This window comes from Erythrolamprus reginae, chromosome 1 (assembly GCF_031021105.1).
Source record: "Erythrolamprus reginae isolate rEryReg1 chromosome 1, rEryReg1.hap1, whole genome shotgun sequence".
Classification (NCBI taxonomy): domain Eukaryota; kingdom Metazoa; phylum Chordata; class Lepidosauria; order Squamata; family Dipsadidae; genus Erythrolamprus; species Erythrolamprus reginae.
The window spans coordinates 424,504,211-424,528,945 of NC_091950.1; the positions used below are offsets into that span (position 1 = coordinate 424,504,211).

At 46.7% G+C, this 24,735-nt stretch overlaps 1 protein-coding gene across 1 annotated transcript in view; it reads left to right on the forward strand.

Moving 5' to 3' along the window:
• Positions 1-24,735, forward strand: part of MYO18A (myosin XVIIIA) — a 201,529-nt gene that overhangs the window by 173,593 nt on the left and 3,201 nt on the right. Inside the window, 2 exon segments of the mRNA XM_070735473.1 lie at positions 2,094-2,138; positions 12,333-12,455. Of these exon segments, the coding sequence (XP_070591574.1) occupies positions 2,094-2,138; positions 12,333-12,455 (168 nt within the window).

The window sequence follows — 24,735 nt, forward strand, 5'->3', positions numbered from 1 at the left end:
GTATCTCTTTGATCCTAGTAGCAGGATCAAAGTAGTGGGTGGTAGTAGTGGGTGGTAAATGTAGCCCTTGACTTACAGCAGTTCGTTGACCATCCAAAGTTGGTCGTCACCCAAGTCAACATAGACATTTTAGGTGTTGAGGTTCTTGGACATCTGGAGACAAATGACTTACACAATTCATGACTTTTGGCTGAGCAACCAAAATTGACCCATTGTAAATATACAAGAGATGGACATATCTCACTATGATGAAGGCCACACATTTGCGACAAATCTCCACGGCTGCTGTGCAGAATCTGGCCACCTGTGCTGTAATTATGGCCTGTCCATCTTTAAGCAGCCACTGGAGATAGGTAATGTATGAGTGGCCAGGATACCTTGCAATTAGTGGTAAAATATGTTTTTCCTAATGTCTGATTTGTTAACATCTGGAAGAACCCCAACTCTGAAGCCACGAGGGTTTCTCCACCCAGTTGAAAGTTCACCCGCTCGTTCCCCCACCCACAAGTCCATCATATGGCTCACTCTGGTTCTGTCCGATCCTCCCGTCAACTTCCAGGCAGGTGCTGAACAAAAGATGACCTTGAGAATCTAGAAGGATTTTTTTTGTTATGGCTACAACTCTACAACTCTCATGCAACTGCCCCTCCCAAATTCCCACAATACTAATCCATTCTACATTTCATTATGTGGCAGGCCAAAGTCTCTAACTCAACTGATGACTTTGGCCTGACACTGGGTCAAAGAGGGAGGGAGGGAGGGAGAAGAAATAGAGGAAGGAGGGAGGGAGGGAAGGAATGAAGGAAGGAAAGAGAAAGAAAGAAGAAGAAGGAAAAAGAAAGGATAGAGAGACATCAGGGGACAGGTGGATGGATGAAGTATGGATAGAAGGAAGGGAATTGGGGATGAATGAAGAATGGACGAAGAGAAATTGCATGGATGGATAGATGAGAGAGATGATAGATTGATTGACTAGATAGATGATAGAAAAGAGAGATAGAGAGATAGATAGAGGATGGATGGATGAATAGATGGATGGATAAATAAATAGAGAGAGAGAGAGAGAGATAAAAAGAAGGATGGGAGGATGAATTGATGGATGGAAGGAGGTATGGAGAGAAATTGGATGGATGGATGGATGAAAGGAAGGAAGGAAAAATAAATTGGATGTAGATGGAGAGATTTAAAGATTGAATAGGTAGGTTAAGTAGGTGGTTGTGGCTACTTGGGGCTGCGGGAGTGAGAGGATCCCCCATGGGCTGAACAGGCCCCTCAGTTTCTCCCCCCTATTGGGGTTGGGGGTCTCTCTTGGGGAGCCTCTGAGGCCAATGGGGGGGGGCAGCCAGAGCTTTCACAGGGGGTCCGAAAAATGATGGACACACAGTTCATGGGCAGAAACCACCTCTGAAAATGGAGGGTCCTTTGAGCCTTTGACCAGCCCCCTGGTTGCCTTCTGCAAGACTCAGCCCCCTCCTCTCCTCCCCTTCGGCCCCCTGCAGGAATCCCCCCACCCCCTCCAGCTTCCTTTCCATCCAATTTGATTCCATCATTATTCCTCCTCCTCCTCCTTTTCCTTCCTTCTTTCTCTCTTCCTCTTTCTTCTCCTCCTTTTCCTCCTTCTCCTCCTCCTCCTCCTCCTTTTCCTTCCTTCTTTCTCTCCTCTTTCTCTTTCTTCTCCTTTTCCTCTTCCTTCTCCTCCTCCTCTTTTTTCTCTCCTCTCCTTTACCTTTGCCACCGTCTCTTTCTTTCTCCTTCTACTCCTTCTTCCTTCTCCTCTTTTTGTCTTTCTTCTCTCCTTCTTTCCTTTCTCTCTCTCCTTCTTCTCCTTCCCCTCCTTTTTCTCCTCCTCCTCTTTCCCCCTTTCTTCTCTCCTTCTCCTCCCCCCCTTTCCTCTTTCTCATTCTCCCCTCTTCCTCCTTCTCTTCCCCCTTCTTCCTTTTCTGTTCAATTCTCCCTCTTGCTCCGTCACGCCCCTCCCTTTCCTCTTTCTCCCCAAGTGTTAAAAAATATTATGTTTCTTTGCTGTGAAATTTTATTTTGCTTTCTCCCCCCCCTCTTCCTCCCCCCCAACCCCCCCGCCCCCAATTCTCCAGTTTGCAGGACGTGGTATCCAAGTACCAGAAACGCAAGAATAAGCTGTAAGCAGGAATGGATTTTTCCCGGGTCCCCCAGTAACGCAGCGGCGTTGCGACTAACCCCAAGCATGCCGCGGGCCAGAGTGTGTGGGGGGCTGGTCCCCCCTCCCTTTGCAGCATGCCTCAACATGCATGGGCCGGTCCGTTCCTGCTCTAACCCGTGTTTAGCTGTGTCTTAGCGTGTCTGGATATAATCCTGTGTGATGGAACTAACTCTGGGTCAGAGAAAGGGAGGTGGGTGGGACAAAGATAAATACCCCCCTCTTACACACACCCACACCCACGCCTGCTTCCATGTTTCTGCTTGGGAGGGACGATGACTAGTAGCAACTAATAGTCCTAGTGGACAATTGCTTAAATAGGAGCCAGCCGTGTGTAGCAGCTGCCAAAAAGCCAACACAGTTCTAGGCTGCATCAACAGAGGGAGAGAATCAAGATCATGCGAAGGGATAGAATAGAATAGAATAGAATAGAATAGAATTTTATTGGCCAAGTGTGAGTGGACACACAAGGAATTTGTCTTGGTGCAGATGCTCTCAGCGTACATAAAAGAAAAAGAGACGTTTGTCAAGAATCATGTGGTCCAACACTTAACGATTGCCATAGGGGTCAAATAAGCCATGAAGAAACAATCAATATTAATAAAAATTCTGAAGGATACAAGCAACAAGTTACAGTCATACCTCCTAAGTGGGAGGAAAGGGATGATAGGAATGATGAGAAAAACTAGTAGAAATTGAAGTGCAGATTTATTTAATGCCACTTTATAAGGCCACACTTGGAATCTTGCATCCACGATGCAAAAAGGATGTTGAGACTCTAGAAAGAGTGCAGAAAAGAGCAACAAAGAGGATCAGGGGATAAATGGAGGTTAAAACATATGAAGAATGGCTGCAGGAACTGGGTTTATGTCTAGTTTAAGGAAAAGAAGGACCAGGGGAGACAGGATAGCAGCCTTCCAATATCTCAGGGGTTGCCACAAAGAAGAGGGAGTCCACCTATTCTCCAAAGCACCTGAGGGTGCAACAAGAAACAATGGGTGGAAAATAAAAAAGGAGAGAAGCAACTTAGAACTAAGGAGAAATTTCCTGACAATTAAAACAATTAGTCAGTGGAACTACCTGCCATCAGAAGTTGTGAATACTCCAACACTGGAGGTTTTTAAGCAGATGTTGGATAACCATCTGTCTGAAGTAGTGTAGGGTTTCCTGCCTAAGCAGGGGGTTGGACTAGAAGACCTCCAAGGTCCCTTCCAACTATTTTGTTGTCATTTGTTATGAATTTTTGGGTGGTGGGATGGAAGAGGAGAGAGCAAGGAATCTCATTCCTAGCGAGCCTCGACTTATGACCGCCATCGATCCCTCAATTTCTTAGTAACTACCTAAGTTTTATTAACTTTCTTGCCCTCTGTTGTTAAGCAAATCAGTTAGTCACGGGGTCGTTAAGTAAATCTGGCTTCCCCATTGACTTCGGTTGTCAGGATTTTCTCTGGGCCACTGCAACCGGCATAACCATAGAATAGAATAGAAGTCTTGATTGGCCAAGTGTGATTGGACACACTAGGAATTCGTCTTTGGTGCAGTTGCTCTCAGTGTACATAAAAGAGACATTGGTCAAGAATCATGTGGTCCAACACTTAATGATTGTCATAGGGGTCAAATAAGAAATGAAGAAGCAATATTAATAAAAATCTTTGGATGCAAGCAACAAGTTACAGTTCTAGAGTTATAAGTGGGAGGAAGATAGGAATGATGAGAAAAAACTAGTAGTAATAGTAGTGCAGGCTTAGTAAATAGTTTGACAGTGTGGAGGGAATTATTTGTTTAGCAGAGTGATGGCGTTTGAGAAAAAAACTGTCCTTGTGTCTAGTTGTCTTGGTGTGCAGGGCTCTGTAGTGATGTTTTGAGGGTAGGAGTTGAAACAGTTTGTGTCCAGGATGCGAGGGGTCAGTCAATATTTTCCCCGCCCTTTTTTTGCCTCGTGCAGTATATGGGTCCTCAATGGAAGGCAGGTGGGCAGCCATTGTTTTTTCTGGGTCTTTTTTTTTTTCATTTTTTAATGTGTCAATTGCCAGACGTCTTGAGTTTTGATTACATCATTATAGGAAATGATGCCACAGTCGTGTGAAAAACGGTTCCCTTTCCCCCCAAAACCGTTGTAACTTTGAACCGTCATTAAACGAATGGAAGAGTCCCTCTCCAATGAAGCGATTTTTGATCCGGGCTTAATGTCGGCTTTATTGGAGTTTGCCTTCGGAAATTGTAGGAGCTTCATCACTGGAGGCTTACAAGAAGAGTCTGGACTCCCATCGGTCAGAAATGGTGTAGGGCAGTGATGACCAACCTATGGCATAGGTGCCACAGGTGGCACGCAGAGCCATATCTGCTGGTGCGCAAGCTGTTGCCCTAGCTCAGCTCCAACGATCACAAGAATGATCAAGGGAATGGAGCCCCTCCCTTATGAAACCAGGTTGCAAGGCCTTGGTCTCTTCAGCCATGAAAGACGGCGTTTAAGGGGGGACTTGATCGAAGGGTATAAAATCCTGCATGGGATAGAAAAGGTGGATAGAGAAAAATTATTTTCTCTATCACACAATACTGGGACGAGGGGACCCTCCCTGAAGCTCATAGGTAAGAAAGTGAGGACAAATCAAGGGAAATATTTCTTCATCCAGAGGGTCCTTGGTTGATGGGATTCCCTTCCAGAAGAGGTCGTGACAGCTGTCAGCCTGGAGAGCTTCAAGGCAGGATTGGACAGATTCATGGATGCCAAGTGTATCATAGGTGGTGATTGAAAGGGATGTCCAAGTGCCTCCTCTATGTTGGTTGAGGCAGGCAGGGTTCTCTTGGGTCCTATTTGTTGGGGGTCAAGGGAAAGGAAGAGTTTGGCCTTCTCTTTCTGCTCAAGATCCCCATGGACAATTGGTGGGCCACTGTGTGACACAGAATGCTGGACTCAATGGGATTTGGCCTGATTCAGCAGGGCTCTGCTTATGTTCTTATGTTCTAATGTGTGTGTGCCGGCCAGCTGATTTATGGCTGGCACGGAGGCTCTGGGAGGGTGTTTTTGGCTTCCAGAGAGCCTCCAGGGGGATGGGGAGGGTGTTTTTACCCTCCCTCAACTCCAGGGAAGCCTTTAGAGCAAGGGTCCCCAAACCTGGCCACTTTAAGAGTTGTGGACTTCAACTCCCAGAATCCTCCAGCCAGCAAAGCTTTGCTGGAGAATTCTGGGAGTTGAATTCCACAACTCTTAAAGTGGCCAAGTTTGGAGATCTCTGCTTTAGAGCCTGGGGAGGGTGAAACACAAGCCTGCTGGGCCCACCAGAAGATGGGAAACAGGCCATTTCTGGCCTCCAGGGGGTGGGGGAAGCTGTTTTCGCCCTCCCCAGGCATGAAATTATGGGTGTGGACACTCGCGAATGCACGATAGTGCGCGCACACAATCTTTCAGCACCCGAGAGAAAAAAATGTTCGCCATCACTGGTGTAGAGTCTTCTTGCTTGGAGAAGGGGGTCAGACTAGATGACCTCCAAGGGTCCCTCCCAACTCTGTTAATCAAGGCAGGTCACCTGGTGAAGAAGACAAAGAATCTTCTACTCCAAATTTTACCCCGAATTTTTGCCACCTCTGCAAAGATGCATCGGAGATAAAATTCTTTTAAGTCCACGTTTTATTTTTGATTCCCCCCCCCCTTGCTTTGGACGGCCGGTCTCGCTTTCCTTTGAGCCGGGTCCCTCCTGGACGACGGGGAGATCTCTGCCAGCTAATGATAAATGTAATCAACTCTAGCAGTGATCTAGGGGCAACGGGAGGCTTGTTGTCACAGACAATTAATGTCCCCGACTGTTTGTGTCTGCCTCCGTCCCTTCCCCAGCGATTGGGATCCAGGTTTAACTAATGGCACGGCTACCCTGGACATAAATTGCCTTTGACGGGAGGTTTAATTCCGACAATTTAAAATCACAGCAGCCCCCAGAGTTTGTTTAGAGGGCTCTTCGGCTTTCATTTTTAGTGGTTGTTTTTTTTCACTGCAGGAAAATAACAAAGGGCCTCCAAGCATTTATTTGCAGGGAGAGAGGAAGGAGGATGCAGCGTTGAGAATGGAATGGAATTGAATTAGAATAGAATAATGAAAAAGAATGGAATGGAATGATATGGAATGGGATAGAATAGAATAGAATAATGAAAAAGAATGGAATGGAATGATATGGAATGGGATAGGATAGAATAGAATAGAATAGGGGAATAAGATATAGGATAGGATAAGATAGGATAGAATAGGATAGAATAATGATAGGATGGAATAATAGGAGAGAAAAAAGAATAGAATAGAATAAAGAATAGAATAAAATAGAATAGAGAATACAATACAATACAGGAATAGGATAGGACAAGTTAGGATAGAATAGAATAGAATATGGAATGGAATATGGAATATAATAGAATAATGAAAAAGAATAGAATATGGAATGCAATAGAATAGAACATAGAATAGAATAGAATAATAAAAAAGAATAGAATAGAATATGAATGGAATATGGAATAGAATAGAATAATGAAAAAGAATAGAATAGAATGTGCAATAGAATAGAATAGAATAGAAGAATAAGACATAGGATAGAATAGGATAATAATAGAATAGAATAATAGTAGAAGAGAAAAAAGAATAGGATAGAAAAAAGAATAGAATAGAAGAATAGAATATGAGAATAGAATGTAATACAATATATGACCACTAGGACAGGACAGAGCAGCCAGGGACCCTGGAGGTCTTCTAGTCTTGCATCCTTTGGGACCTTCCGACAGGTCAGCTTCACGTCCTGAATCTTACGGTATTTTAAGAACTGCAGTGATTCACTTGGGAACTCTTGAGATGGGGCAAAAGATCCCTTTAACCGACATCACGCTTAGCGACGGAAACATTGGGCGCAAGCCGAGGACCACCAGTAGCGAACCCACCCAGGAGGCCTTCGTCCTGAAGACGTGGTGGCAAAGGAGCCCCTCCCTCCCTTCCCGCACAGCCCCCCGCCCGCCGTGAATCTGGAAGGAGGCTTATAGAAGAAATGGAGAGGCCCTGGTTTCCGTATAGATTCAGCTGTTATGGCTATAATCGTAATGAAAGCGCTAAACAGCCCGGGATTAGCGGGCGAGATTTATACGGACACGGCTTGCAACACGGAGGGACGCATTCTGTGGGGCCCCCTCCATCTCTCGCGCATAACGGCGCATCCATGCTCAGGGCAATCAATACGGCTATGAGCACCGGCACTTATAAATTTAGAGGGCTTTAAGCTGGATGGGGATGCAGTTAACACTGGCATATAAATCAGGCGGCGGCTCCCCCCCCCCGTGCAAAGGCTGGATCGCGCAGCATTGGCGTCCTCGTAAATCCAGAGGCTGCCAGGCGGCTGCTAAACTCCACTTTACCCAGGGAGCATGGAAGCATCGTTCTCGCTCCTGCCATCGCCGTAATTCGACAGGTGGCGGAGGAAGGCCGGGAGAAAGAGAAGCTCCGGGGCGGTGGGGGTCCCAGGAGACGGAACTCTAGGATAAGGAGGCAGCATGTAGCAAAATCGTGCAGAATGCAGCTGCGAGAGCAATCATGGGCTTCCCCAAATATGCCCATGTCACACCAACACTCCGCAGTCTGCATTGGTTGCCGATCAGTTTCCGGTCACAATTCAAAGTGTTGGTCATCATCTATAAAGCCCTTCATGGCACCGGACCAGACTATCTCAGGGACCGCCTTCTGCCGCACGAATCCCAGTGACCAGTTAGGTCCCACAGAGTGGATCTTCTCCGGGTCCTGTCAACTAAGCAATGTCGCCTGGCGGGACCCAGGGGAAGAGCCTTCTCTGTGGTGGCCCTGGCCCTCTGGAACCAACTCCCCCCAGAGATTAGAACTGCCCCCACCCTCCTTGCCTTTCGTAAGCAACTTAAAACCCACCTCTGCCGCCAGGCATGGGGGAACTGAGATACTCTTTCCCCCTAGGCCGTTACAATTTTATGCATGGTATGTCTGTATGTATGTTTGGTTTTTATTATAATGGGTTTTTAATCATTTCTAATATCAGATTACTATTGTACACTGTTTTATTGTCGCTGTTAGCTGCCCCGAGTCTCCGGAGAGGGGCAGCATACAAATCCAGTAAATAAATAAATAATAAATAAATAAATAAATAAATAAGATACATATATACTGCCTAATAAAGGTTTAAATATATTGGATGGTAGATTTTGGGGGGAAAAGAGGGATAACAACGAGGGTTAAGATTTGGAAGAGCCTCTTAAAACTCCCCTTTGTCGGTGAGTGGATGTATATTGCGCAGGAATAAAATAGAATAACGGAATGAAGAAAGAATAAAAGAGAATGAAGAATAGCGAATGGAATGGAATGCAGAGATAAAATAGAATAGAATTCCTTAATAGAACAGAACAGAATAAGAAATGGAACAGAATAGAAATATAGAACAGAATTGGAAATAGAATAGAATGGAATTAGAAACACAATAAGGAATGGAATGGAATGAATGTAGAAATGGAATAGAATAGAAGAAGGAATAGAACAGAACAGAATAAGAAATAGAATGGAATAGAAATATACATTATTCAAAAAAACAAAGGGATCACTCAAAGAACCCATCCTAGACCTGAATGAATGAAATATTCTCATTGAATGTTCTGTACAAAGTTGAATGTGCACAACAGGTGAAATTGACTGTCAATCAATGTTGCTTCCTGAGTGAACAGTTTGATTGCACCGAGGTTTCATTTACTTGGAGTTATATTGTGTTGTTTGAGTGTTCCCTTTATTTTTTTCAGCAGTGTATATTGGATAGTAGATATTTTTTTTTGGGGGGGGGGGGCGATAAGTGCGAGGGATAAGATTTAGAAGAGCATCTTAAAACTCACCTTTGCCGGCAGTCTTGGGGCTGTTGAGTTTTAAAATCTTACTCCAGCTGATGATGTGAATGTATATTAATAATAATAATTTATTAGATTTGTATGCCGCCCCTCTCTGAGGACTCGGAGCGGCTCAATTATGATGGGACGAACTTGGCTGAGTGTTTTTTTTTTAAGTATCAGGGTTTTAGATTCGTTTTAGGTTTTGGATTTTTGACATGCTTATTTTTGTATTTTGTATTTGTCTTGTTGTGCGCCGACCACAATGGAGAAAGGCGGCATAGAAATCAAAGAAAGAAAGAAGGAAGGAAGGAAAGAAGGAAGGAAGGAAGGAAGGAAAGAAAATGTAGTAAAATACATATACTGATAGATAAGTTTTAAATATATTGGATAGTAACTTTTGTAAAACAAAAAGAGGGATGACTACAAGGAGTAAGATTTAGAAGAGCACCTTAATCTGTTAGATAATGGGTCATAGAATTATCCACTTAGCGAAGGAGTTAGAGGGTGGATGGGAAGTAGGAAGGGAGGAGAGAAAGGAGAGAGAGAGTAGAGAAAGAATGGGAGAAAGGAGGAAGGAGAAAGGATGGTAGTAAGGTAGTAGAAGGGGGGAGAAAGGGGTTAGAAAGTAGGTAGTAGAGGGGGAATAGCCGCCTGAGATAGAAAGAGGGAAGATGGATACAGATGAAATCATACAAGATAAACCCGAAATATGATCTAGTCTATTGTGCTTGAAAATTGATGTATGTATACTAAGATGTATTGAAGGTATATGAAAAGGTATCTTGAATGTGGGTGAAAAAAGGCAAAGAGAGAAGGAGAAAGAGAGAGGAGAGGGAGGAAAATGGGACAGGAGAAGGAAGGAAGGGAGAGAGGAAGGATGGAAGATGAGAAGGAAGGGAAATGGAAAGGAAGGGAGGGAGGAGGGAGAGATGGGGAAGAGGGGAAGGATTGAAAAGCAAAAAGAAGAAAAGGAAGGGTTTGGAAGAAGGAAGATGTGTGGAAGGAAGGGAAATAAGAAGAAGGAAAGGAAAAGAGGACAAGGAAGGGGAAGAAAGGAAAAAAGTGAAAGAACGGAGAGAATGAGAAAGTGAAAAGAGGCAGGAGGGAGGAAGGAAGGAAAGAAAGAAAGAAACCCACGAGATTAAAGATCTGGAAGAAAAGGAAAGAAAAATGGAAGGAAGGGAGGAAAGAAAGAAAGAAAGAAAGAAAGAAAGAAAGAAAGAAAGAAAGAAAGAAAAGGCCTAGTTATTTGAGGGACCCCCTCTTTATGTATTTATTGATTTTGTCCATTACACCAGTGTTTCCCAACCTTGGCAACTTGAAGATATTTGGACTTCAAGTCCCAGAATTCCGCAGCTGGGGAATTCTGGGAGTTGAAGTCCAAATATCTTCAAGTAGCCAAGGTTGGGAAACACTGCATTACACAATGAAGGTTACTATAATAGTAAAATATATATCTAAGAAAGAAGAGAAGATACAGGAATCAAATATATCAATGAAAGAAGAGAAGAAGAGATATAGGAATAGAAGAAAGATATAGGAGAGCAATGGGAGAGGGGACGGAAGGACCTCTTAGGAATCTCCCCAGCTCAAGGTTGAATTGTGGCGTCCTTTCGCCCACCTCTAATTGTGGTGCTCTCTACACGTGGGTTGTTTTGTTTGCACACTTTTCATTCTCCAAGGCAGGAATGTCACGAGGGCTGATGTGTGTGGGGCTTGCTCCCTCTTTCTACGCAGGAGCTGGCCCTTCTGGTTTGGGGCGGGGGCCGTGGTTTTATCCGTGGCACTTCCCTTGATGAGGCTATTGTTCCCGGCTCGATTGTTTTGTCTGGTGTCCATCCCTGCTTATCTGCATTGGAGCAGGTGGAGAAGATTCCTCTTAGTCCTTTCGTGTCCTTTTATTGTCTCTTTCGAATGGTGTGTAAATGCACCTCCCCTCTAAGTGTCCACAGGGCCACCTACCGGGATCTCCTGGGGTACCTGCTAAGGTTAGCCTGCTTTGGGCTGCCTTCCCCACCCCATTTAAGCAGTGTCATTTGGGGAGGGGGACCCACCAAATGTGCTCTCTCTATATATTGCCCCTGGGATTGATGGGACTCCCACCCCGATGTCGGTCTTGCAAAACCCACAGAATTCTCCTTCTAGGCTTTTGGGGGGAGTGTTATGGGGGGCTGTTTGGGTGTTCGGTTTTTGTGTGTTAACCAGGTTCACCCATCTGTTTACTGTTTGGTAGATCGTTATTTTTATATTTGCTTGTGTTGTGAGCTGTCTAAAGCCAGGCAAATGACTCCAGATTGAGAAATCAATCCGTCCATCAATCAGTGCCAGCATGTGTCCCCTAGTCCTTCTTTTCATTCGATTAGACATATCCAGTTCCTGAAAATGTTTGTGGAATGGAATGGGATAGTAAAACGTAGAGTAGAGTAGACTAGAATGTAGAATATAGAATATAGAATATAGAATATAGAATATAGAAAAAATGGAAAACAGAATAGAATAGAATATACAATAGAATATAGAATAGAATAGAATAGAATATGGAATAGAATATAGAATGGAATGAAATAAAAATAGAATAGAATATAGAATATAAAATAGAATAGAATTAATAGGGTTGGAAGGGACCTGTGAGGTCTTCTAGTCCAATCCCATGCAGTAACTACAAGTTTTGGTGGCAAGCTGTTCCACTGGTTAATTGTCCTCTCCTTGATGCGTTTCCATCCGTTGCTTCTTGTCCTGCGTTCTGGTGCTTTGGAAAATGTTGACCTCCAACTCCTCTTTGTGGCAGACCCTTGAACACTATTTTGTTAGGCAGGGCCCAGTGTTCAAATCCAACAAGATCTTCTTTTGGGATCCTGAGCTTCTCTTCTGGGCCGTTGGCTACTCCTGGCCAGTTTGGTTAGCCGCCTGCAAATTTGAAGGAATTTCCCCTCGTCAAATTTGATGACGGGGGATCGACACCAAAGGCAACCCCGTTCGTCCATCGCAGTGTTTCCCAAACTTGGCAACTTGAAGATATTTGGACTTCAACTCCCAGAATTCCCCAGCCAGCATTCGCTGGCTGGGGAATTCTGGGAGTTGAAGTCCAAATATCTTCAACTTGCCAAGGTTGGGAAACACTGGTTCATCGAACCCCGAGGAACCAGGCCACTCTACGGAGGCTGTGGGGATTAGGGGCATTTCATTAACGCTTCTCACCTGGGCTTTCTAAAGCGTGACACCTGTTGTCTTTCATGCCACAAACACACACAGCCTCTGATTTCCCCTCTTCCTGTTTTATTTTTGTCGCCAGCGAGGGAGACTCGGATGCCGATTCAGAGCTGGAAGACCGCGTGGACGGAGTGAAATCGTGGCTGTCGAAAAACAAGGGCTCTTCCAAGTCGGTCTCCGAAGACGGCAGTTTGAAGAGTAGCAGGTACGCTTGGCCCCTACAGGGTTGGGTGGGCGAGGGTTCCCGATTCACAAGTGCTCAAGTCCTCCTTCTGAGTCTGCGTAACTGCTCTTGCCTCCCCCGCATCCTTCTCACTCTTGCATCCTGGATAGGGTCCATCATCTCCTTTTTCTCATCAGACCCAGTTGGAGGTTCTATAGCCTGTGCACGACCCTCACACCCTCTCTCTCTCCCTCCTCCTCACTGTCCAACTCCTCTGACAGCCACAGAGGTCGACTTTGCCCAGACGGAACCCCGTTCAATAGGCTCAAAGTCTGTTATCAAAAAACCTGGCTGCTATCCAACCACAACAAGGGGGACCTAAGAACCTAAGAAGGGCCATGCTGAATCAGGCCAAAGCCCATCAAGCCCAGCCTTCTGTGTCCCACAGTGCCCCCCCCCCCCCCAATTGTCCATGGGGATCTTGAGCAGAAGGAGAAGGCAAGACCCTCCCTTCCCCTTGACCCCCAACAAATGGGACCCAAGGGAACCCTGCCTGCCTCAACCAACATAGAGGCGGCATATGGACGTACGTCTTGGTGACCCACAACTGGGCCTACGCAGATTGAGAGCAAAGGAGGAATCCACACGCTGATATTTCAATGTTTATACGTTTATACGGAAAGTCTCGTTTATACAAACCAAATTCATGGATGTGAGTTCATTCTTGGCAGCTTCTCAGTGAGTATAAAGACGCCTGCGCAGAAGGAAAAAAAAATCTCTCCTTCCACTTTCTGCTGATTAATTGTTAATTAATTAATTGATTAAACACACTCAGTTCCTGATGAAAGGCGATTGAGCTGTCTGCATTAGTTGCATATATATGTATGTATGTATGTATGTATGTATGTATGTGTGTGTATATATATATATACACACATACATACATACATACGTGTGTGTGTGTCACATGTTTTTGCTGAATTTGAAAATTAAGGGAGACTAGGATAGATCTATTTTGGCCTTATTTTGGCCTCATCAGCTAGCCATACCCTCACTGGGACTTGAACCTGCATCCTTTGCCTTGTAAGGCAGAGAATTAACCTCTAGGCTACAGTATCCAATCCCTTCAGCTCTGTACCAGGGAAGGGTTACATATTTTTGTGTCGAATTATGTATATATAAAAAAGGTAAAACCCGAACTCAGAACAATCTACATATACATACATACATACATACATATAATAAATCACTGCAAGTGCACAAAGCAAAAAATACAATTTTTTTTTTTTAAAGAAAAAAAATCCAATTTTTTAATTAAAAAACTTGGCGGCGCCATAGGACTCCCACTGCAGCGGTCTATAAATTAAAATAATAACTACAATAAAAGCACCCATTTGGTCTCAAGCCTCTCTGCACTACATGTCCCATGCTCCCTGTCATATCTTTTTTTAACCCCCCCCCCCCCCTGCAGGCCACGGTCTGTTCCCAGGGTCCCACTGGCCTTGCTTAAGGCCCCCCCAAACCAACCCTCCACCCCCCACCCCGGTCTCTGGTAGTGACCAGCAACCAGACGGGCTATTTATAGGACCCCCCGTTGCCATAGCAACCTGCGGCACATGAAGGGCCTCCAGCTGTTGGCATCAGCCTGGGCAGAGCCGAGAGTGCGGGCGTGTGGCATCCCTCCACTGACTTGCAAAACCAGCGCCCGTTATTTGGGGAAGGGGCAGCAGATGGGGGTCGCCCTCCCCACTCTCGGTTTCCCCATTTTGGGGGGGGGGTGTTTTCAGGCATCGGCCCCTTCCCTCCCTTTTTAATCCTTCTCTGCAGACAATACCTCCCTCCCCCCACCCCGAAAAGGAAAACACAAAGACGTTGTCTTGCAGGCGAGTCCTCAACTTATGACGTTCATTTACGGAGTGGGCGACATAAAAATTTGGATGGATAGATAGACAGACAGATGGATGAATAGGTAGAGAGGTAGGTAGGTAGAAAGAAAGATAAATAGAAAGATAGATAGATTAGATAGATAGATAGATAGATAGATAGATAGATAGATAGATAGATAGATAATAAATGGATGAGTAGATAGAAAGATAGATAAAAAGTTAAACAGATGAATAGATAGATTAGATAGATAGATAGACAGACAGACAGACAGGCAGGACTCTTATCGTCATTCTGTCTGGCTTAGCCACCGGGCTCCGTTGTGGGCGTAAGTCGAGGACCGCCTGGAATAGGGTTGGCATGTGCGTGCTCCCCCTTTCCTTTTGGACCCCCCTCCAGGAGGATCGATCGCTCCTGCCGCCAAGGCTGTTTCCCAGGTAGTTGACAACAAAACAAATTGAAATCGATGGCGGGGGGGGGGTTCCTCCACATTCCCCCCCCCCGCGTTTTCTTAAACAAAACCCAACAGAAATCGAAAAGCGCAGAATAAACACGGCTTGATTTGCATGGGGCTCCTTGGGGAGACCCCTCTCGCCTCTCCACAGCCGGCTCTCTGCTGCCCCGCGCGCCATATAGCAAGCGCCAGGGCCCCAAGACGTGTAGACCACTTCACGAGGCTCTCCAGCCCTCTCTAAGGTGTTTACAGAGTCGGTCTCTTTCCTCCAGCAATCTGGGACCTCATTTTACTGATGACCACCGAAGATTGGAAGGCTGAGTTGACCTTGAGCTGGTGAGATTCGAACTGCTGGTTAGTGGGCAGAGTTAGCCTGCAATCCAGCATTCTAAGAACTGCGCCACCACTCCCTTCTTTCCTTCCCTTCCCTTCCGTTGCCTTCCCTTCCCATCCTCTCTCCCTCCTTCCTTCCTTCCTTCCTTCCCATCCTCCCTCCCTCCCTCATTCATTCATTCATTCCCTCTCTCCCCCTCTCTCCCTCCCTCTCCCTCTCTCCTTCCTCCTTCCCTCCCTCCCTCATTCTCCTTCCCATCTCTTTCCTTCCCTCTCTTCTTCCATCCTCCCTCCCTCCCTCCCTCCTTCCCTCCCTTCACAAACAATACCAGTTATATACCACTTTGCAGTCCTCTTTGAGTGGTTTACAGAGAGTAAGCATAATGCCCGCAACAATTTGGGTCCTTATTTTACTGACCTCAGAAGGAGGGAAGGCTGAGTCAATCTTGAGCCAGTCAGGATCAAACTGTTAGCAGTCGGTAGAGTTAGCCTGTAGTACTGCATTGTAACAACTGCACCGCCATGGATTCCTTCTTTTCTTTTCTTTTTTCTTTTCTTTTCTTTCTTTCTTTCTTTCTTTCTTTCTTTCCTTCCTTTCCTTCCTTTCCTCCCTCCCTCCTCTTTTTCTTTCTCTCTTTATTTCTTTCTTTCTCAACATCCTTCCGTCCTATCTTCCTCCCTCGCTCTCTCCCTTCCTTCCTTCCTTCCTTCTCAAGCAATAGCACTTAGACTTATATACCGCTTCACAGTACTTTTACAGCCCTCTAAACAGTTTGCAGAGTCAGCCTCTTGCCCCCCCCTCAACCCGTGTCCTCATTTTACTGACCTCCGAAGGACGGAAGGCTGAGTCAACCTGGAGCCAGTGAGGATCAAGCTCTTGGTAGTGGGCAGAGTCATCCTGCAATACCGTATCCCATCCACGCTCTTGTTATCCTCCAATTAACCCTTTCTCTCTTTTTTTCCTCTCTCTCTCTCCTCCTGCTGTCTTCTCCCGCTGTGGTCACCTCCTGCCTGGGTCAGACCCGCCGTTGACACGGCTGGGAAGGAGGCTAAAAATGGGGAGGACAGGCCTGCGTCCGTCATGAGCTCACTGAGCTATCGCAAGCGCGGCAACCTCAAGGACTCCATCGGAGGGCAAGGGGATGAGGAGAGCCTTTTCTCCGCCCTCAGCGAGCGCCCGGATTCACCGGACCGCTCCTTCCGCAAGGCCGCCCGGGCTTCGGTGGCCGGTGGCTCAGAGGAGACTAGCTCCCTGGCCTCCTGGAAGAAGCCGCTCGGTGGAGGCCTGGAGGACTTCAGCGAGCGGGGCTCAGTCCTCTCTGAGTCCAGCAGCCGCCTCTCGAAAGGGCTGGAGAAGCGCTGGTCCACCCCGGCTGCTGAATTCGATCGGTCGTCAGTCCTCTCGGCCACGGTCAGTCAGAGTGGAGCCTCCTGGGCTGGCTTAGAAGATGACACCCGCTCATCCCTCAGCTTGGCCCTCTCGAGCCCCAGAAGCTCGCGGCGCAGCGCTTCTCGCTTGGATGACCTTATCCCGTCCTATGATCGCCCAGGCTCACGGGTCTCTTTGAGCCGTTCCCAGCTGGATGATACGGCCAGTCTGGCCCCGAGCGACTCGCGCTCCCTCTGCAGCCAACACTCCGCCGTACGAAGCCTCTCGGTGCCTCCTCGGCCTCGGACGTCCACCTCGGATGATCTGCGAATCGATGAAGCGGACATCCGGCCGGTTGGCCATCGGAGCTACCTGGACCCGGATCTGGAGGCCGCCATCAGCGAGGTGCTCAACTACAAGCCTGTCAAATTCAGGCGTTCCAGGCTGGACCCCGACTCAGATGAGGAAGACCGCATGAGCGTCCACAGTGCTAGGAGCACCACTCTGCTGGAGACCACCGAACACCCGGCCAGCAGCCTCCGCCGATCAGCCTCGGCCTTGGATTTCTACAGGCCCGATCAGAAAACCAAGGGTAGGAGAAGCCGGAAGCGGAGTTCTTCCAGTGACTCCTCCTCTTCCTCCTCCTCCTCTTCCTCCTCTCCCGAACGGCAGAGGAAGACCTCCAAAAAGCGGGCCAAGAAATCCAAGAAGAAGTCTAAGAAGAAGAAGCAGCAGAGGTCCCACTCCGGGTCGTCTTCAGAATCTTCGTCCAGTTCCACCGTCTCGTATCGAAGCGACTCCAGCATCAAGAAGGGCCCGAAGCGTTCAGACGCAGAGAACGCTGGTGTCCCCAGAGACGGGGGTCCCGAAGCTGGGAGGTCCACCAAGCAGCTGAAAAAGGAGGAGAAGAAACGGAAGAAGCAAGTCGACAGCCTGATGATGAAGTACTTGTATCGGCCGGAGAGCGACTAAGGCAGGTGATAGCATGGAGTGTGCCGAGTTTGAGCATGGTGTTCCTGACTAACCGGGAAAGATCACGGGTGGGAAGGGAGCTTTGGACTGCTGTTCCAGGTGTTCCAGTGGTTTTCTGCATGGGGGGGGGTTGATTTTGGACACTTGGGACCCTTTGTGGTTCGGGGACTGACCTCCAGCATGGAATGTGTGTCTCCAGAAACTAACGCTGTCCTCGTGTCCATCTTTGCGTCAGAAGCCGCCCACACAACTACTTCTGAGTTTCAAGGATTGGGTGACAACACTGTTGCCTGATTGCATCCATGTGGTTTGAGGAGGACGGTGGCGACCATTGTTATGCGATGGAGACGATCTCCACGGTCCCCTGTATGTTGGGTGGTGGTGGTGATATGTGTGTGTGTGTGAAGAACAGTCCTGCAGAACTTTGGTGGACGGACCCCTTGTCGCTTGCAGGAAGGGATGGCAGCTTCCAAAATGTCACGGTGGCGGTAGAAGCCGTTTGGGCGCTCGCTTCCTTATCTTCTGCTAGCATCTTCTGGGAAGAACCACGGTTGTCTCCATCCGCAGGACCAGACCCAGAAGAAGAGCGAGACCTTGAGGAACTGCTACTTTTTGAGAAGGACTCAAGAATTGACTAGTATTTGTTCCGTAGGCCAGGTTTTGTCCACCTTGGCCCCACTTGAAGAGGGGTGGACTTCAACTCCCAGAATTCCATGTTAGCTGGGGAATTCTGGGAGTGGAAGTCCACTCCAAGTTGACAAGAATGAGACACCCTTCCTTAGATACTTAATGGGCCTACACCATTCCTCCCCACATACGTACCCTCTCTTTTATCTGTGAGATGGGGGGTGGGCGTGAGTCAGAAAAATCTTCCACTCTTCTTCCTTTTTCCCCCTTTCTTTTTTTACAAAGGGTGGGGTTGGAGGGTTGGTGCTTCATCTCAAGGTCTTTCCATTCGGCTCTGCGGTTCTGCATCATCCCTTCTCCTTGGCCCAGGAGGGACATCAGTTGCAGGGGCTGCACCTGGCCTGCTCCGTAACTAGGCCGAAATTCTGCTCACATTCACTCATGCCCTTATAATCTCATGGCTTGATTATTGCAACACGCTCTACATGGGGCTACCCTTGAAAAGCGTTTGGAGATTTCAACTAGTCCAGAACACAGCCTTGCAAGCTGTTGTGGGTGCGCCTAGGTACACCACATCACACCAACACTCCACAAGCTGCACTAGGCTTCCAGTCGGTCTCCGGACGCAATTCAAGATATTGGTTATCATCTATAAAGGCCTACATGGCTTAGGGCCACACTATCTTCGGTACCGTCTTCTACCGGATATCTCCCTGCGACCGATTAGAGCCCACAGAGTCGGCCTTCTACGGGTCCCATTGGCTAAGCAGTGTCGGTTGGTTGGGCCGCGGGGGAGAGCCTTCTCTGTGGTGGCACCGGCTTTCCGGAACCAAATACCTCCTGAGATTCATACTGCCCCCACCCTACTGGTCTTCCGGAAAGCCTTAATGACCTGATTCTGCCAGCAGGCCTGGGGGCCATTGATCAAACGATACACCTCCAAGTCTGTCCACAAGATGGTTGTATGATTTTATTAATTGGGTTTTAAATTGTTTTTAGTTATCTTTTTTTAGATGTTGTACGCCGCCCAGATTCCTTCAGGAGTTGGGCGGCATATAAATCAAATTAATTAAATAATTGATGTTCGTCCATCGTGTTTGAGGCAGACCTTGACATCCAATGGGTTGTGGGCTGTATGCGATGTGTCCGCAGGTGGCCGGTAAAGCCTATACGGGCACGAAATGTTCCGCCACAGGTTTGGCAGACATGCGTGGGCACCCTTGTCGCAACATTTGCAGCCCTAGCCTTGCGCAGTGCTCGCTTCTCTTCTGCTATGAATGTTCTTCTGGCCTCCGAGGTCTGGTAGCCTTGGTGGATCATCACGCGCCATGTCAGTCGATCTTGTGCCAGGGTTTCCCAGGAGGTCGATATCCACGGACTTGAAGGAAGCTGTCAACGTGTCTTTGTATCGCTTCCTTTGTCCTCTGTGTGATCGCTTTTCCTTTAGACCGCTCATCGTAGAGGAGCTGCTTAGGGATGCGACGGTCCGACATCCTAGCGACATGCCTGCCCAGCATGTCTGACCTTTCATCAGCAGGGTGGGAATCGATGGCAGGCCTGCTCTGGAGAGGACCCCAGTGTCATTAATTAATTAATTAATTAATCATAATTAATCATTAATTAATTCACAACTGGAGAAGCTCTCCTGCAGGGGAAGGTCCCGGTCCGGTCCAAAGTGTCTACGTTGAAGCCTCCTAAGATGGTTAGGGGAACAAGACACAACCTTGCAGCTCTCTTGATCTGCCAAGGTGCCCTTGGGACGCCCCCCACCCACCCACCAAAGGAGCTGTGGACTCTTCCCCTTCCGGCCCACTTTTCCACTCGGCCCCATTTCCCCCCCCCCCCCCGTCTTCTACCGTTCCGGGGAGCTTCCGCGAAGGGTTGCCCGCCTAGCTTGGCAGCTGTTCCCTCTTGCAGCGGCTGTCCTTTGTTTGCCCACCTTGGAGAGACGTGACAAGGGGAAGGGGAGTAGTGGGTGGGGGGTGGGGGGTCTCCGCAGCTAGCGTTGGGGGTGGGGGAAGCGGCAGCAGCAGTGAAAGCATCATGGCAACCCTCTCCCCCCCCCCTTTCCGCACGCCTACCCAAATTATTTGTATACAAAATAGTTTCCGACAGCTTTGAAGGCGAGAACTCTCTGGAAAGGCAAAGGACCTGTGTGTGTTTTTGTGTGCATTTCGGTGTGTGTGTGTGTGTTTGCAGGGGCTTTTCCTCCCCCCCCCCTTTTGAAAAGCAATTTCTTTTTTAAAATGTTCAATTGCTGGTGCAGCCTCCTGCAGCTGGGAGAATGTGTGGGGCCTTAAGATTCCTTAATGCACTTAACGCTCCAGCTGATATAACAGAAATGGAGCCGGGGAAGAGTGGAATTGGGTTTGGGGAAATTGGTGGGGTGGGTGGAGGGAGAAAGGGGGGGGGGAGAGGGGGGGGAGAGGGAGGGGTCTTCAAGCCCAGGGTGCACGCCAGAGCTGGAGAAATACACAGAGCTGGGGAAAAAGAAAGGAGAAGATTATGCATTTGGGTGGGTGGGTGTATTCCACTCGGTCTTGCTTTCTATACCCACCTCTCGCCTCTGAAAGTCCTCCTCCGTTTTGGTCAATTGCACATGGTCCTGATGTCTAGTGGTAATAGCAATAGCATTTAGCATTTAGACTTATCTAGTGGTTCCTAGTGCTTTTCCAGCCCTCTTGCCCCCAACAATCTGGGTCCTCATTTGACCCACCTCAGAAGGGAAGGAAGGAAGGAAGGAAGGAAGGAAGGAAGGAAGGAAGGAAGGAAAGAAGGAAGGAAGGAATAGCAATAGCATTTAGCATTTATACTTATCTACTGCTATCTAGTGCTTTCCCAGCCCCCTCTAAGCGGTTTACAGAATCGGCCTCTTGCCCCCAACAATCTGGGTCCTCATTTGACCTACCTTAGAAGGAAAGAAAGGAAGGGAGGAAGAGAGGAAGGAAGGAAGGAAGGACCTAAGCAGAGCCCTGCTGAATCAGGCCAAAGCCCGTTGAGTCCAGCATTCTGTAGCCCCCAGTGACCCCCCAATTGTCCATGATCTTGAGCAGAAAGAGAAGGCAAGACCCTCCCTTTCCCCTGACCCCCAACAAATGTGACCCAAGGGAACCCTGCCTGCCACAACCAACATAGAGGCGGCACTTGGACCTCTGTTTCAATCACCACCGATACACGTGGCCTCCATGAATCTGTCTCATCCTGCCTTGAAGCTATCAAGGCTGACAGTTGTCAAGTTAGTTTCTGAATTTCCGATAGATCTGTTGGGTCCATTTTTGACCATCCAGAGGCTTTCCTGGAGCCTGGGGAGGATGGAAACAGCCTCTCCCCGTCCTCCCAATGGCTGAAAATCAGCTGTCCAGGGCACACATGCCACTGGAATTGACATACAGCAATGCCTCGTGTGTGCTCAGATTTTATTTATTTATTCTATTTTTATGCCGCCCTTCTCCTTAGACTCAGGGCGGCTTACAACATGTTAGCAATAGCACTTTTTAAACAGAGCCAGTATATCCCCCCCCCCCCCCCCAGAATCCGGGTCCTCACTTGACCCCCCTCGGAAGGATGGAAGGCTGAGTCAACCTTGAGCCGGTGATGAGATTTGAACTGCTGACCTACAGATCTACAGTCAGCTTCAGTGGCTTGCAGTACAGCACTCTACCTGCTGCGCCACCCCGGCTCTTATAATGATATGGTTCATGTGCCACAGGTGCCACAGATTTGCCAGCCTTTAAGGTCCCCCTGCCTTGGGCCGAGGGTTGGTCTGGATGACCTCCGGAGGCCTCATTGAGTCCTAGCATCCCATAACCCTGTATCTCAGGGGTTGCCACAAAGAAGAAGGAGTCAAGCAATTCTCCAAAGCACCTGAGGGCAGAACAAGAAGCAATGGGTGGAAACTAAACAAGGAGAAAAGCAACTTAGAACTAAGGAGAAAATTCCTGATGGTCAGAACAGTTAACCAGTGGAACTACTTGCCTCTAGAAGTTGGGAATGCGCCAACACTGGAAGTTTGAAGATGTTGAATAACCATCTGTCTGAAGTTGTGTAGGATTTCCTGCCTAAGCAGGGGGTTGGACTAGAAGACCTCCAAAGTCCCTTCCAACTATGTTGTTCTTCTTCTTATAATCTCTTGAACACCAGCCAATTGGGTCCTCTGAGCCTTAACCTCCAACCAAACCATGATTCAAATCTGGCTAGATCATCACCCAGCAGAGCTCTGGATCCCTTTTGGGAAGCTTTGGCCAAAAGTGGGGAACTGACCCGTCCCCCCTATATGTGACTGTCTCTTCTTAAACACCTCCACTGATGGAGCGCCCACAACCTCTGGTGGCAAGCAGTTCCAGAGGTTCATTGTCCTCACTCTTAAGCATGAGATAGGAAAATGGTACCCAGGCTCAGTTAACAAATGTCTAGCTTAGCACCAGAACATTTGGGCTTTAATTGTTGAGTGAAAAGCATGGGTGGGGTGGGGTGCTGAAGATCAGAGCCTGCACCCCCCATCCCGCCTCCCCTAATTGCAGCCAGGGGTGGAAGCCCCTTCACTAATTTGGGGGCGATTGTTGGCATGCATGGCACGTTTCCGGTTGCAAATTCTCCTTCGCCCCCGCTGGCAAAAATCTTCCAGCCAGGGAGGGGAAATTTGCAAAGCTTTCCATGTCATGAGCGAGAGGGGTTTTTTCTTCTCCCCCACCCCCTCCTCTTCTCCTTTTCTTGCCATGGGTAGGGGGTGGAATTCTCAACAAATGCCTGATTCGCCACAGATTATTTGCTTAGCTCTGATAACTGCCCGGAGGTAGCCGGGTGGGTGGGTGGGTAATGTGGGGGGGAGAGGCAAATCACCCAGGCCCTGGAAGGATTTTTTCCTAGGAGAAGGAGGGGAGGGGGATAAAAAATAAATAAAGGCAGGGATGAATAATGAGGTCTTGGGGGGGAAAGCAAGCTGCCAGCTTAACCATTTTCCCCCTAAGCAAGCAGAGGAGATAAAATATAGAATATATAGAATATAGACTGGACTAGAATAGGAATGGGACTAAAATAGAACAATGGAATGAAGAAAGAATAGAAGAGAATAGCGAATAGTGAATGGAATGGAATGTAGAGATAAAATAGAATAGAATAAAGAATAGAACAGAACAGAATAAGAAATGGAATGGAATAGAAATATAGAATAGAATAGAATTGGAAATAGAATAGAATGGAATTGGAAACACAATAAGGAATGGAATGGAATGAATGTAGAAATGGAATAGAATAGAAGAATGAATAGAATAGAACAGAATAGAATAAGGAATGGAATAGAAATATAGAATAGAATAGAATTGGAAATAGAATAGAATGGAATTAGATACACAATAAGGAATGGAATGAATGTAGAAATGGAATAGAAGAAGGAATGGAATGGAATGGAATAGAAATATAGAATAGAATAGAATTGGAAATAGAATAGAATGGAATTGGAAACACAATAAGGAATGGAATGGAATGAATGTAGAAATGGAATAGAATAGAAGAATGAATAGAATAGAACAGAATAGAATAAGGAATGGAATGGAATAGAAATATAGAATAGAATAGAATTGGAAATAGAATAGAATGGAATTAGATACACAATAAGGAATGGAATGAATGTAGAAATGGAATAGAAGAAGGAATGGAATGGAATAGAAATATAGAATAGAATAGAATTGGAAATAGAATAGAATGGAATTGGAAACAATAAGGAATGGAATGGAATGAATGTAGAAATGGAATAGAATAGAAGAATGAATAGAATAGAACAGAACAGAATAAGGAATGGAATGGAATAGAAATATAGAATAGAATAGAATTGGAAATAGAGTAGAATGGAATTAGAAACAATAAGGAATGGAATGGAATGAATGTAGAAATGGAATAGAATAGAAGAAGGAATAGAATAAAATAGAACAGAATAAGAAAAGGAATGTAATAGAAATACAGTATATGCTGCTCAAAAAAGTAAAGGGAAAACCCAAATAACACACACTAGATCTGAATGAATGAAATATCCTCACCGAATACTTCATTCTGTACAAAGTTGTATGTGCACAACAGCAGGTGGAATTGATTGTCAATCAGTGTTGCTTCCTAAGTGGGCAGTTTGATTTCACAGAAGTTGGATTTTACTTGGAGTTACATTGTGTTGTTTGAGTGTTCCCTTTATTATTTTTTTGAGCAGTGTAGAATAGAATAGAATTGGAAATATAATAGAATTAGAAATATAATGAGAAATAGAATGGAATGGAATATAGAAATTGAATAGAATAGAATACGGAATAGAAAAGAAAAGAACTGAACAGAATAGAATAAGAAATGGAATGGAATGGAATAGAAATATAGAATAGAATTGGAAATAAAATAGAATGGAATTAGAAATACAATAAGGAATGGCATGGAATAGAATAGAATAGAATAGAAAATAGGAATAGAATAGAACAAGAACAGGAATAAAATAGAACAGAAGCTGGAAGGGACCTTGGAGGTCTTCTAGTCCAGCCCCCTGCAAAAGCAGGAGAACCTATAGAATTTCATATGTGACTGTCTCTTGTCCCTTCTTAAACACCTCCAATGATGGAGCACCCACAAATTCTGGTGGCAAGCTGTTCCAGTGGTTCATTGTCCTCACTCTTGGGCATGAGATGGAAAAACAGGATCAAAGCTCACTT